The 13,557-nt window shown below is 67.3% G+C and overlaps 1 protein-coding gene and 1 long non-coding RNA gene across 3 annotated transcripts; one reads left to right on the forward strand and one right to left on the reverse strand.

Moving 5' to 3' along the window:
* Window positions 1-478: 478 nt before the first annotated feature.
* Window positions 479-1,155, forward strand: LOC116781911. Its single transcript, XR_004355020.1, has 2 exons — window positions 479-860; window positions 1,025-1,155. It is a non-coding gene; the product is annotated as an uncharacterized LOC116781911 (long non-coding RNA).
* Window positions 1,156-4,279: 3,124 nt separating this feature from the next.
* On the reverse strand, window positions 4,280-13,402 carry DTX3 (deltex E3 ubiquitin ligase 3). 2 transcript variants are annotated; one of them, XM_032677711.1, is made up of 5 exons: window positions 13,333-13,402; window positions 12,279-12,344; window positions 8,085-8,743; window positions 5,114-5,331; window positions 4,280-4,669 (listed from the first exon to the last, which is right to left on the reverse strand). In XM_032677711.1, the coding sequence occupies exons 2-5, from the start codon at window positions 12,289-12,291 to the stop codon at window positions 4,594-4,596; spliced, it is 966 nt and encodes a 321-aa protein (XP_032533602.1). In that variant the 5' UTR covers window positions 12,292-12,344; window positions 13,333-13,402; the 3' UTR covers window positions 4,280-4,593. The 2 variants fall into 2 exon arrangements, with proteins under 2 accessions (XP_032533602.1, XP_032533603.1); XM_032677712.1 differs by lacking the exons at window positions 12,279-12,344; window positions 13,333-13,402 and adding an exon at window positions 9,545-9,997.
* Between the last annotated feature and the right edge of the window lie 155 nt (window positions 13,403-13,557).

The following is a 13,557-nucleotide window of genomic DNA, read 5'->3' on the forward strand; positions in this document are numbered from 1 at the left end:
GGACACCTGAACACCTGGAACACTGGAACACCTGGACACCTGGGCCACCTGGAACACTTGGAACACCTGGACACCTGAACACTTGGAACACCTGAAACACCTGGACACCCCCCCCTCCCAGCACAAGGACACGAGCAGAGAGCTGGGAACACCTGGGAGCCCCCAGGTGTGCTTACCTGGCTGTGCCTGTCCCAGGTGATCCCAGGTGTAGTTACCTGTGGTTACCTGGCTGTGCCTGTCCCAGGTGTAGTTACCTGTCCTTACCTGTCTGTACCTGTCCCAGGTGATCCCAGGTGTGCTTACCTGGCTGTGCCTGTCCCAGGTGTAGTTACCTGTCCTTACCTGGCTGTGCCTGTCCCAGGTGTGGTTACCTGTCCTTACCTGGCTGTGCCTGTCCCAGGTGTAGTTACCTGTCCTTACCTGGCTGTGCCTGTCCCAGGTGTAGTTACCTGTCCTTACCTGGCTGTGCCTGTCCCAGGTGTGGTTACCTGTCCTTACCTGGCTGCCCCCCCTCAGCAGCTGTGAGGCCCCAGGTGTTCCCCCCCGGGCCAGGTGTGTCTCCAGGTGTGTGCAGGTGGGATCCGATCCCACCGGGAATTTACCGATGGAAAATTTGGGAATAAAGGAATAACGGGGGGGGAGGGGCAGGGGGGGCGTCCCTGTTTTGGGGAGAAAAACAACGATTTGGCTCCTTCTGCTGAACACGGGGAGGGGTCGAAGCGCCCCCGGGCAGGTGCCCAGGTGAGGGTGTGCCCAGGTGAGGTGTGCCCAGGTCAAGGTGTGCCCACGTGAGGGTGTGCCCATATGCGGGGGTGTGCCCAGGTGAGGCTGTGCCCAGGTGAGGGTGTGCCCAGGTGAGGGTGTGCCCAGGTCAAGGTGTGCCCAGGTCAAGGTGTGCCCAGGTGAGGGTGTGCCCAGGTGAGAGGTGTGCCCAGGTCAAGGTGTGCCCAGGTCAAGGTGTGCCCAGGTGAGGGTGTGCCCAGGTGAGACGTGTGCCCAGGTGGGGGGGTGTGTCCAGGTCAAGGTGTGCCCAGGTGGGGGCTGTGCCCAGGTGAGGCTGTGCCCAGGTGAACAGGCCGGGATGCTCCAGGTAAGCCCTGCCTGGGGATTTGGGGGGAAAATGGGGGAAAAAGGCAATAAATCCGATTGATTTCAGTTTGTTGGAAATAAAGGGGGAGGGGCCAGGTGGGGGAGGGGCTGCTCAGGTGGGGGAGGGGCCGCTCAGGTGACGTTGGGATGATGTGGTCACCTGGGGGGAGGGGCAGCGGCCCCCCGGGACTGATCCAGGAGTGCGGTGGCAGCCCCAAATCACCCCGAAATAACCCCAGAATCACCCAAAAATGCCCCCCAAATCACCCCAAAATAACCCCCCAAAATCACCCCAAAATAACCCCAAAATCACCACGAAATAACCCCAAAATCACCCCCAAAATAATTCCCAAAAATCAACCCCAAAATTACCCCAAAATAATCCCCAGAAACCAACCCAAAATCACCCCCAAATCACCCCAAAATAACCCCAGAATCACCACGAAATAACCCCAAAATTACACCAAAATACCCCCCAAATCACCCTAAAATTACCCCAAAATAACACAAATCTCCCCAAAATAACCCCAAAGTCACCCCCAAAATCAACCCAAAATAACCCCAAAATAATCCCCAAAAATCAACCCAAAAAAGCCACCAAATAATCCCCAAAACCACCACCAAAAATCAAAATCTCTCCCCATACCACCCCAATTCGCACCCAAATCAGCCCAAAATAACCCCAAAATCAGCTGCGGGCTCAGCTCCCAAACTCCGCAAAATCACCCCAAAATCACCTCAAACTCTCCCCCAAAATCAGTCCCAGAATCCCCCAAAACTGCCGCCAAAACCTCCCAATTTGGCCCAAAACCCCCCCAAATCAGCCCAAACCCGCAGCCGAGTCCCTCTGAAACCGCCCCCAAAATCACCCCAAGTACCCCCAAAAATCTCCACATCCCCCACAGCCCCCATATCCCCCACAGCCCCCTCAGGACAGGGACAGGGAGGGGTTGGGGTCTCCCCAGAATGGGACGGGGGGGTTTGGGATCCCCAGAGTGGGACAGTGGGATTTGGGATCCCCAGAGTGGGACAGGGGGGGTTTGGGATCCCCAGAGTGGGACAGTGGGATTTGGGATCCCAGGAGTGGGACAGGGGGGGTTTGGGATCCCCAGAGTGGGACAGTGGGATTTGGGATCCCAGGAGTGGGACAGGGGGGGTTGGGATCCCAGGAGTGGGACAGTGGGATTTGGGATCCCCAGAGTGGGACAGGGGGGGTTTGGGATCCCAGGAGTGGGACAGTGGGATTTGGGATCCCAGGAGTGGGACGGGGGGGGGTTGGGATCCCAGGAGTGGGACAGTGGGATTTGGGATCCCCAGAGTGGGACAGGGGGGGTTTGGGATCCCAGGAGTGGGACAGGGGGGGTTTGGGATCCCAGGAGTGGGACGGGGGGGGGTTGGGATGCCCAGAACGGGTTCAAACCAGTGACCCCCCCCCAGTTGAAACCAGTGACCAGAGGCCCGACAGAGTTCGGGGTCTCCCCTGCACTATTGGAGTAGTTTTGGGGTCTCCCCTGCACTATTGGGGCAGTTTTGGGGTCTCCCCTGCACTTTAAGGTCCCTTCCCACCCATCCTGGGACTCTGAGTGGTCCCACCCCACTGTCCCCAGCCCGTCCCCACATCCCCGTGTTCATGTCCCATCATGTCCCATGCTTGTGTCCCCATCCCAGTGTCCATCCCAGTGTCCATCCCAGTGTCCATCCCAATGTCCCCAGTTCAGTTTCCCATCCCAAAATCCCAGCTCAGTGTCCCATCCCAGTGTCCCCATCTCCACATCCTTCCCAATGTCTTGATGCCCCCACCCCACATCCCCATCCCAGTGTCCATCCAATGTCCCATCCCAATGTCCCCTCCCACAATCCCATGCCTGTGTCCCCCTCCCAGTGTCCCTCCCAATGTCCTGATGTCCCCCATCCCAAAGTGTCCCACCCCAGTGTCCCATCCCAATGTCCCTGTACCAGGTCTCAGCCCGGTGTCCCCATCCCAATGTTCCATCCCATTGTCCCATCCCAGCCTCCCCATCCCGATGGTTTCATCCCGGTGTCCCAGGTCAGTGCCCCATCCCCCTGTCCCCATCTCCATGTCCATCCCAATGTCCCGCTGTCCCCATCCCACCGTCCCCATCCCCCGTCCCCATCTCCATGTCCATCCCAATGTCCCGCTGTCCCCATCCCACCGTCCCCATCCCCCTGCCCCCATCTCCATGTCCATCCCAATGTCCTGCTGTCCCCATCCCCCTGTCCCCATCCCCATCCCACTGTCCCCCTGTCCCCACCCCAATGTCCCGCTGTCCCCATCCCACTGTCCCCCTGTCCCCACCCCAATGTCCCGCTGTCCCCATCCCACTGTCCCACTGTCCCCACCCCAATGTCCCGCTGTCCCCATCCCACTGTCCCACTGTCCCCACCCCAATGCCCCGCTGTCCCCATCCCCCTGTCCCCATCCCCATCCCCATCCCCCTGTCCCCATCCCAATGCCCCGCTGTCCCCATCCCCCTGTCCCCACCCCAATGTCCCGCTGTCCCCATCCCGCTGTCCCCATCCCACACATCCCCATTCCCCTGTCCCCATCCCCATCCCCCTGTCCCCATCCCAATGTCCCGCTGTCCCCACCCCGCTGTCCCCTCCCTGTCCCCGCTCCCCCCAAGTCCCCCCTCAGTGGCCCCAGCCCTGCCCCTCCCCCGCTCCGTTGCATATTTTTTTATTGGATCAAAGTTACAGACCGGGGGGGGGCAATAAAAAATAAATAACCCCCCGGGGGTGGGACCCCCCTGCGTGTCCGGGGGTCGGGGGGGGCGGGGGGCAGGACCCCCCCCGCGTGTCCGGGGGTCGGGGGTATGTACAGAGGGTCCGTCTGTCCGTGCCGGGGGGGGCTGCGCGGCCCCGCCCCCCCCCCGGGGGGTCCGACCCCCTCCTTGGGGCCGGGGGGGGCCGGGGGGGGGTCCTACAGCCCGAGGGGCTCCCGGGGGGGTCCCCCTGCCTGGGGAGGGGTTGGGGGGTCTCCATTGTCTGGGGGGGTCCCGGCAGGGTGGGGTCCGTCCCTGGGGGGTCCCCATGTCTGGGGGGGTCCCGGCAGGGTGGGGTCCGTCCCTGGGGGGTCTTTGTTGTCCGGGGGGGTCCCGGCAGGGTGGGCTCCATCTCCGGGGGGGTCCCCCTGCCCGGGGGGTCCCCACAGGGTGGGCTCCGTTCCCCGAGGGGTCCCGGCAGGGTGGGCTCCATCTCCGGGGGGTTCCCGTTGTCCGGGGGGGTCCCGGCAGGGTGGGCTCCACCTGCGGGGGGGTCCTGGCAGGGTGGGCTCCGTCCCTCGAGGTGTCCGGGCAGGGTGGGCTCCATCCCCGGGGAGATCCTGGAAGGGTGGGCTCCGTCCCCGGGGGGTCCTCGTTGTCTGGGGGGGGTCCCCGCAGGGTGGGTTCCATCCCCGGGGTTCTCCATCCCCGGGGGGGTCCCGGCAGGGTGGGCTCCATCGCCGGGGGGTCCCCGTGCCCGGGGGGGTCCCCGCCCCCCCCCTCAGTCCTCGGTGATGCCCTTGGCCCGCAGCTCCTCCTGCACCCGGGCCAGGTACGTGGGGTCGGGGTACCCGAACCTGGGGGGCACAGGGGCAGGTCAGGTCGTGCCCCCCAGGTGTCTGTCAGCCCACCACAGGTGCCCACCCCTCCCAGAGCTGGGCCCCCCCGGGGCAGTTGGTCTTGGTGCCCCCCCCATGTCCCCACCTGCCTCCCAGGTGCCCCCCCATGTCCCCTGGTGCCCCCCCGTGCCCCCTGATGTCCCCCCAAAAGCCCCCCGTGCCCCCCGCACAGCTGTGGCCCACCGGTGCATTGCTCTTGTTGTGGATGTTGTGCCCCAACCCCTCAGGTACCTCCCGTGCCCCCTGTGCCCCCCATATCCCCAGTACCCCCCCCCGTGCCCCCCGTGCCCCCGCACAGCTGTGGTCCGCCGGTGCATTGCTCTTGTGGTGGATGTTGTGCCCCAATCCCTCAGGTGCCCCCCATGTCCCCAGTACCCCCCGTGCCCCCCGTGCCCCCCGCACAGCTGTGGCCCGCCGGTGCAGTTGGTCTTGTGGTGGATGTCGTTCCAGGTGATGACGTTGGCCCTGCCCGTGGTCAGGGAGGTGCCCACGGTGAAGGTGAGGCGCTGGGCAAAGGCCTTGCGGAACAGCCCCAGCACCTTGTTCCCCTCGGGGCAGTCGGGCAGGTACGCGACACGCGTGGTGCCCGGGTACCGCACCCCGGGGTTGGGGTGCTCCACCTGTACAGGGGGTATGGCACAGGTGAGGGATGGGGGGCACAGGTGAGGGATGGGGGTACCCAGGTACGTGACATGGGTGGTGCCCGGGTACCGCACCCCGGGGTTGGGGTGATCCACCTGTACAGGGGGCACAGGACAGGTAAGGCATGGGGGGCACAGGTAAGGGATGGGGGTACCCAGGTATGTGATGTGGGTGGTGCCCAGGTACCGCACCCTGGGGTTGGGGTGCTCCACCTGGGGAGGGTATGGGACAGGTGAGGGATGGGGGGCACAGGTGAGGGATGGGGGGCACAGGACAGGTGAGGGATGAGCCAGGTAAGGGCAGGGCACAGGGAGGACAGGGCACCACACCCCGGTCGGAAAATCCCAGGAAAAGGGGTCAATCCTGTGCCCCAAAATCCTGGGAAAATGGATCAATCCTGTCCCCGAAATCCTGGGAAAATGGATCAATCTCGTGCCCCAAAATCCCGGGAAAAGGGGTCAGTGCTGGGCCCCAAAATCCTGGGAAAGGGGGTCAGTGCTGGGCCAGAGAACAGGGGGGAGGGGTCACCTCGTGGCCCCAGAACTGGGGGGGCCCCTGTGCCCCAAAACAGGGGTTTGGGTGCTCCCCTGGGCAGGGGGTGCAGGGCAGGGGAGGGAGGGGGCAGGGGATGGGGGGCACGGGGGGCACAGGGGGCAGGGGGGAGGTGAGGGGGGGGTGAGGGATGTGGGGCAGGATGGGGGGGAACAAGGGGGGCCTGGGGTGCCCAGGGCTGGGTCAGGAGCATTTGGGGGCACCCAGGGGGGGCAGTGACACCCCCCAGGATTTGGGGGCACCCAGAGGGGGGCCCAGGCACCCCCAGTAGGATTTGGGGACACCCAGGGGAGCCAATGACACCTCCCCCCAGGATTTGGGGGCACCCAGGGGTGCCAGTGACACCCCCCCCCCAGGATTTGGGGACACCCAGGAGGAGCAGTGACACCCCCCAGGATTTGGGGACACCCAGGGGGAGCAGTGACACCCCCCAGGATTTGGGGACACCCAGGGTCACCCAGTAGGGTCTGAGGGCACTCAGGGCTGTTGGGGGGCACAGGGTTGGCCCAGGGTCACCTCAGAGGATTTGGGGGCACCCAGGGGGGTACAGGCACTCCCAGCAGGATCTGGGGGCACCCAGGGTTACCCCAGAGGCTTTGAGGCCACCCCTATTCACCAACCCCTCCTGCCCCCAGCCACTGTGGCCCCCTGTGCCTGTGCCCACCATGTGCCCCCATGCAGTCCTCTGCCCTCCATGGCTGTGCCCCCCGTGCCCCCCAAGCCTGTGCCCCCATGACTGTGCTCCCCATGGCCCTCCGTGCCCCCCGTGCCTGTGCCCCCCATGCCTGTGCCCCTCTGTGCCTGTGCCCCTCTGTGCCCCTCAGTGCCTGTGCCCCCCTGTGCCCCCCCGTGCCCCCCGTGCCTGTGCCCCCATGGTCCCCCGTGCCCCCCATGGCCCCCTGTGCCCCTCAGTGTCTGTGCCCCCCATGCCTGTGCCCCCCATGGCCCCCTGTGCCCCCTCGTGCCCCTCAGTGCCTCTGCCCCCCATGCCTGTGTCCCCCGTGCCCCCCCGTGTCCCCTCAGTGCCGGTGCCCTGTGTGCCCCCCATTCCTGTGCCCCCTCTTTCCCCCTTGTGCCTGTGCCCTTGTCCCCCCCGTGCCCCCCGTGCCTGTCCCCCCTGTGCCCCCCATGCCTGTCCCCCCCGTGCCCCCCGTGCCTGTCCCCCCCGTGCCCCCCATGCCTGTGCCTCCTGTGCCCCCCATGTCCCCGGTGCCCCCCTGTACCTCCCCAGTCCTGTATCCCCCCCCCGTGCCTGTGCCCCCATGCCCCCCATTCCCCCTTTGCCCCCTGTGCCCCTCCTGTGCCCCCCCCGTGTCCCCCACGCCAGTGCCCCTCCTGTGCCCCCCGTGCTGTGCCCCATGACCCCCCTGCTTCCACCCCAATGTCCCCCCTGCACCCCCCGTGTTTCCCCCACATCCCCCCGTGCCCGTGCCCCCCACGGTGCCCTGTGGGCCCCCCTTCCTGTGCCCTGAGACCCCCATGCCTGTGCCCCCATGCCTGTGCCCCCATGTCCTCCAATGCCCGTGCCCCCTGTGCCCCCCGTGCCTGTGCCCCCCATGTCCCCCCCATGCCCCCTGTGCCTGTGCCCCCCATGTCCCCCCCGTGCCCCCCGTGCCTGTGCCCCCCATGTCCCCCCCATGCCCCCTGTGCCTGTACCCCCCATGCCCGTGCCCCCATGTCCTCCAATGCCTGTGCCCCCTGTGCCCCCCGTGCCTGTACCCCCCATGTCCCCCCCGTGCCCCCTGTGCCTGTACCCCCCCCGTGCCTGTGCTCCCCATATCCCCCCATGCCCCCTGTGCTCCCCGTGTCCCCCCGTGCCCCCTGTGCCTGTACCCCCCGTGTCCCCTGTGCCCCCCATGCCCCCTGTGCTCCCCGTGTCCCCCCGTGCCTGTCCCCCCCATGCCTGTGTCCCCCGTGTTCCCCCTTTGCCCCCTGTGCCTGTGCCCCCTGTGTCCCCTCCCCGCCTGTGCCCCTCGTGCCGGTACCCCCCGTGCCCCCCATGCCCCCTTTATCCCCCGTGCCTGTACCCCCCGTCTCCCCCCGTGCCTCCCCGTGCCTGTACTCCTCATGTCCCCTTTATCCCCCGTGTCCCCCCGTGTGTCCCCATGCCTGTGCCCCCCTGTACCCCCCGTGTCCCCCCGTGCCCCCCGTGTCTCCCCCGCGCCCGCGGCGCACTCACCCCCTGCACTCCTGGCGGGAACACGTACTGGATGATGATGGTGCCGAAGGCCTCGTAGCCGGGCAGGGGCAGTTGGTGGTCGCGGGTGACCAGCATGCGCCCGTCGGGGGGCTGGTTGCCCACCAGCTGCCCGTAGAAGCGGCCGCAGACGGGGCAGGCGGAGCGGACCTGCAGCGCCCGCGCGATGCACTCCCCGCAGAAGGAGTGGCGGCACCGCTCCAGCGTGCGGGGCCCCCGCATCTCCCCCAGGCAGATCGGGCACTGCCGCTCGGGCTCCTCGTCCCGCGCCGCCGGAGCCGGGGGGGGAGCCCCGGCCGCGCCCGCGGGGGGCTCGGCGCGACCCCCCGGTCCTTCGGCGGGCCGCTGGCTGCGCTTCTTCAGCTCCTTCTCGGTCTCCTTGAGCAGCGCCTTGAGCGCCTTCCGCGCGGGGCAGAGCCCGCCCGCCCCGCCGGGGGGGCCCGGGGGGGTCGCGCAGAGCTGCAGCACGTACAGCTCGGGGGTCTCGCCGTCCACCAGGATCCGCACCCGCGACTCCTGCGCCAGCAGCGCCAGGCGGGCGGCGCGTTCCCGAGTCACGAACTCCCACACCCGCTTCGGGACCGTCACGCGGCTCTTGGCCGGGCCCCCGCACCCCGACATCCTGGACAGCACGAACGACACTGCGGGGGGACCCCCCAGAGTCAGGGACGGGATCATGGAATACCAGAGATGAGACCCTAAAACCCTCTGAGACTGGAACCCCCCAGAACCGGCAGGGCCCCCCCCACCCCGACATCCTGGACAGCACGAACGACACTGCGGGGGGACCCCGGAGTCAGGGACGGGAGCACAGATCAGAGATGAGACCCCAAAACCCTCTGAGACTGGAACCCCCCAGAACTGGCAAGGCCCCCACACCCCGACATCCTGGACAGCACCAACGACACTGCGGGGGGACCCCACGGTCAGGGATGGGATCACGGAATACCAGAGACAGGACTCTAAAACCCTCTGAAACTGGACCCCCCCAGAACCATCCCCGACTCTTGGCCGGGCCCCCGCACCCCGACATCCTGGACAGCACCAACGACACTGCGGGGGGACCCCACAGAGTCAGGGACAGGATCACAGAATACCAGAGATGAGACCCCAAAACCCAGAGACTGGAACCCCCCAGAAGTGGCAGGGCCCCCCCACACCCCACACCCTGGACAGCACCAATGACACTGCGGGGGGACCCCCCAGAGTCGGGGACAGGATCCCAAAATGTCAGAGACTGGACCCAAAACCCCTCTGAGACTGGACCCCAAAACCACCAGGGCTGGACCTCCAAAGCCCTCTGAGACTGCGCCCCTAAACCCTCTGACCCTGGATCGCAAAACGTCAGGGACTGTGCCCCCAAACAGCACAGACTGGACCCCCCAGAACCATCCCCGCCTCTTGGGGGGGCCCCCCACCCCCCACCCTGACACTGCGGGGACCCCACGGTCAGGGATGGGACCCCAAAATGTCAGAGACTGAACCCCAAAACCCTCTGAGACTGGACCCCAAAACATCAGAGAATGGACCCCAAAACATCAGGGACTGAATCCCAAATCCATCAGGGACTGACCCCAAAAACATCAGGGATGGGACCCCAAACCCCTCTGAAACTGGACCCCAAAATATCAGGGACTGGACCTCAAAACCATCAGGGACCAGACCCCAAACCGTCACAGACTGGACCCCAAAACCATGAGGGATTGGACCCCAAAACATCAGACTGGATCCCCAAACCCTCTGAGACTGAAACCCTAAACAGAAGCGACTGGATCTCTAAACATCACAGACAGACCCCAAAAACATCCAGGACTGGACCCCAAAACATGAGAAACTGGACCCCCAAAACAGCAGAGACCAGACCTCAAAATATCAGACTGGACCCAAAACCATGTGGGATTGGACCCCAAACCACCAGGGACTGGACCCCCAAACCCCCCCGAGACTGGACCCCCCAGCACCGTCCCCTGCTCTTGGTGCCCCCCTGAACCCCAACACCCTCAGCACAAACTGCACTGGGGGGACCCCGAAACATCAGGGGCTGGGCATGGACCCCCAAACCCCCAGAGACTGGACCCCCAAACCTCCAGGGACTGGACCCCAAAACCCCCAGAGACTGGACCCCCAAACCTCCAGGGACTGGACCCCAAAACCCCCAGAGACTGGACCCCCAAACCGACAGGGACTGGATCCCAAAACCATCAGGGGCTGGACCCCCAAACCATCAGGGACTGGACCCCCAAATCATCAGGGACTGGACCCCCAAACCATCAGGGACTGGACCCCCAAAGCAGCAGAGACTGGACCCCCAAACCTCCAGAGAGTGGACCCCCAAACCAGCAGAGACTGGATCCCAAAACCATCAGGGACTGGACCCCCAAACCCCCAGAGACTGGACCCCCAAACCAGCAGAGACTGGAACCCCAAATCATCAGGGACTGGACCCCCAAACCCCCAGAGACTGGACCCCCAAATCCCCAGGGGCTGGACCCCCAAACCCCCAGAGACTGGACACCCAAACCTCCAGAGAGTGGACCCCCAAACCATCAGGGACTGGACCCCCAAATCCCCAGGGGCTGGACCCCCAAACCAGCAGGGGCTGGACGTGGCACCCAAGGGTGGCCCCCCCAAACCCTCCGAGCCTGGACACTGCAGGAGCGACCCCAAAAACCCCCAGAATCTGGGCAAACTGCCCCAAAACCTCCCAGAGCCTGGGTATGGACCCCCCCCAAACCCCCCAGACACCTGAGCATGGACCCCCCAAAATCCCCCAAAGACCTGGGCATGGACCGCCCAAACCCCCCCTCGTGGGTATGGACCCCCCAAATTCCCCCGAGTCTGGGCAAGGCCCCCCCAAACCCTGAGCCCTGGCACCGAGGGGGGACCCCAAAAACCCTCAGAGATCTGGGTAAGGCCCCCCCAAAGCCCCCCCTGAGCCCTGGCACTGAGGGGGGACCCCAAACCACCCTGGGGGACACGGTGCCCGCCCCTGAGGTGGCACCCCAAGGACTGACCCCCCAAATCTGTGACACCCCCGGGGGTGTCACCCCCCCACGACCCCTGGGGGGGTTGGGGGGGTGAGGTTTGGGGCCCCCCCTTTCCCCAGGACCCCCCACCCCGGGAGGGGGTCCCCATGGCCGGGGGGGTGCCCACGGATGGGGGGGTGCTGAGGGGGGTCCCCAAACCCAGGAAGGTGCCTGGAGGGGTCCCCACAGTTGGACAGGGGGCCCCAAAGATGGGGGGGGGTGGGTTTCAGGGGGGGGGTCCCAGGGCTGGAGGGGGTCCCCAAAGATGGGGGAGGGTTTGAGGGGGGGTCCCAGGGTCAGGGGGGTTCCAAAGGGGGTCCCCACAGATGGGAGGGGTCTGAAGGGGTCCCAGAGCTGAGGGGGTCCAAAGGGGGGCCCCAAAGATGGGGGGGTTTGAGGGGGGGGTCCCAGAGTCGGGGGGATCCAAAGGGGGTCCCCACAGATGGGGGGGGGTTGAGGGGGGGTCCCAGAGCCGGGGGGGGGTCTGAGAGGGGTTCCCACAGAAGGGGGGGGGGGGGTTGGGGGTCTGAGGGGGTGTCCCATGACCAGGGGGGTCTGAGGAGGGTCCCCACAGATGGGAGGGGTCTGAGGGGGGGGTCCCAGAGCTGGGCTTTGGGTATCCATACCCCCAAAGGGGGTCACCACAGATGGGGGGGTTTGAGGGGAGGTCCCATGACCGGGGGGGTCTGAGGAGGGTCCCCATAGATGGGAGGGGTCTGAGGGGGGATCCCATGGCTGGGGGGGTCCGAGGAGGGGTCCCATGGCCAGGGGGGTATGAAGGGGGGTCCCAGGGCAGGAGGGGGGGTCTGAGGGGGTTTCCCAGAGCCAGGGGGAGTCCGAGGGGGGGTCCCATGGCCGGGGGGGTCTGAGGGGGTTCCTCAGAGTTGGGGGGGGGTCCGAGGAGGGGTCCCATGGCCAGTGGGGTATGAAGGGGGGTCCCAGGGCAGGAGGGGGGGTCTGAGGGGGTTTCCCAGAGCCAGGGGGAGCCCGAGGGGGGGTCCCATGGCCGGGGGGGTCTGAGGGAGGGGGGGTCCCATGGTCGGGGGTTCTGAGGGGGTTCCCCAGAGCCAGGGCGGTCAGAGGGGGGGGGAGTCCCATGGCCGGGGGGGGTCCGAGGGGGGGTCCCATGGCCGGAGGGTCCCACACCCACCTGGTGAGCCCATGGGGGACGAGCCGGAGGTGCCGGGGGGGGATCAGCAGAGCCACGAGCCCGGGGCTGGGGGGACACGGGGGGGTCACGGGGGGGGCATGGGGGGGCTCCCACCCCCCCCCGAACGCCTCCCCCATCAGGAGACCCTACAACAACAACAACAGCGCCGCCCCCCCCATGTCCCCAGAGGACCCCGCAACCCCCCAACAGGTTTGGGGGGGTCTCCAGCCCCCTCCCAGCAGGTTTGGGGGGGGGTCACCAGCCCCCCCCTAAACCTCGCTAAACCCCCCAAACCACCACAGCACCCCGGGACTGGGGGGGGGGGGGGGAAGGGGTTCGGGGGGTCCCCGCGGTTCTGGGGGGGCTGAACATGTGCCCCCCCTCCCTTGGGGTGTCCCCCCACCCCAGAGATTCCTGTGGGGCTTCGGAGGGGGGTCGGGGCAGGGGGGGGTCACACAGACCCGGGGGGCGATGGGGACGGGAAGGCCCGGGGGGGACGGACAGGCCCGGGGGGCTTTGGGGGGGGCGACGATGGTCGGGGGGGGACGGACAGGCCTGGGGGGGGTGTGGGGGTCCCGATTATTCCCGAGGAAGGTCGGGGGGTCCCGACAGGGCCCGGGGGGGACGGACAGGCCCGGGTAGGGGGTCGGGGGCTGTCAGGGGGTCCCGATAAGGCCCAGGGGGGACAGACAGGCCCGGGAGGGGGTCCCGATAAGGCCCCGAGTGGGATCGGGGGGTCCCGACAAGGCCCGGGACTGACGGACAGGCCTGGGGAGGGGCGCAGGAGGTCCCGATAAGGCCCCAGGGGGTGTCGGGGGGTCCCGACAAGGCCCGGGACAGACGGACAGGCCCGGGGAGGGGCCGGGGGGTCTCTCCGGTGGGGGCCGCGCCAGGCCCGGGGCGGGGGGCGCGGGCAGGGCGGGGGTCGGGGGGGTCCGGGGCGCTGCGGGGGGGCGGGGGCGGTGCCGGGGGGGTCCCGCTCCCCCCCAGATCCTCCCCGCCCCCCCCCAATCCCCCCCATTCCCCCCCCAATCCCCCCTCCCCCCCCACCCACCGGGCCCGGGCGGCCGCAGCATCGCGGGCGCTCCCGCGTCACGTGACCGCGCGGGGCGGGGCGGGGCCGCGCGTCACCATGGCAACGGCGCGGGGCCGAGGCGGAGGGGCGGGGCCTAAAACGGCGGAGGCGGGGCAAGGGTAAAGGAGTGGCAGCGGCTCTGCGGCGAGGGGGCGTGGCCAGAGCGACGGGGGCGTGGTCAGAGGGGAGGAAGCGCGATGCTGA

This window comes from Chiroxiphia lanceolata, unplaced genomic scaffold, assembly GCF_009829145.1.
Source record: "Chiroxiphia lanceolata isolate bChiLan1 unplaced genomic scaffold, bChiLan1.pri scaffold_89_arrow_ctg1, whole genome shotgun sequence".
NCBI lineage: Eukaryota > Metazoa > Chordata > Aves > Passeriformes > Pipridae > Chiroxiphia > Chiroxiphia lanceolata.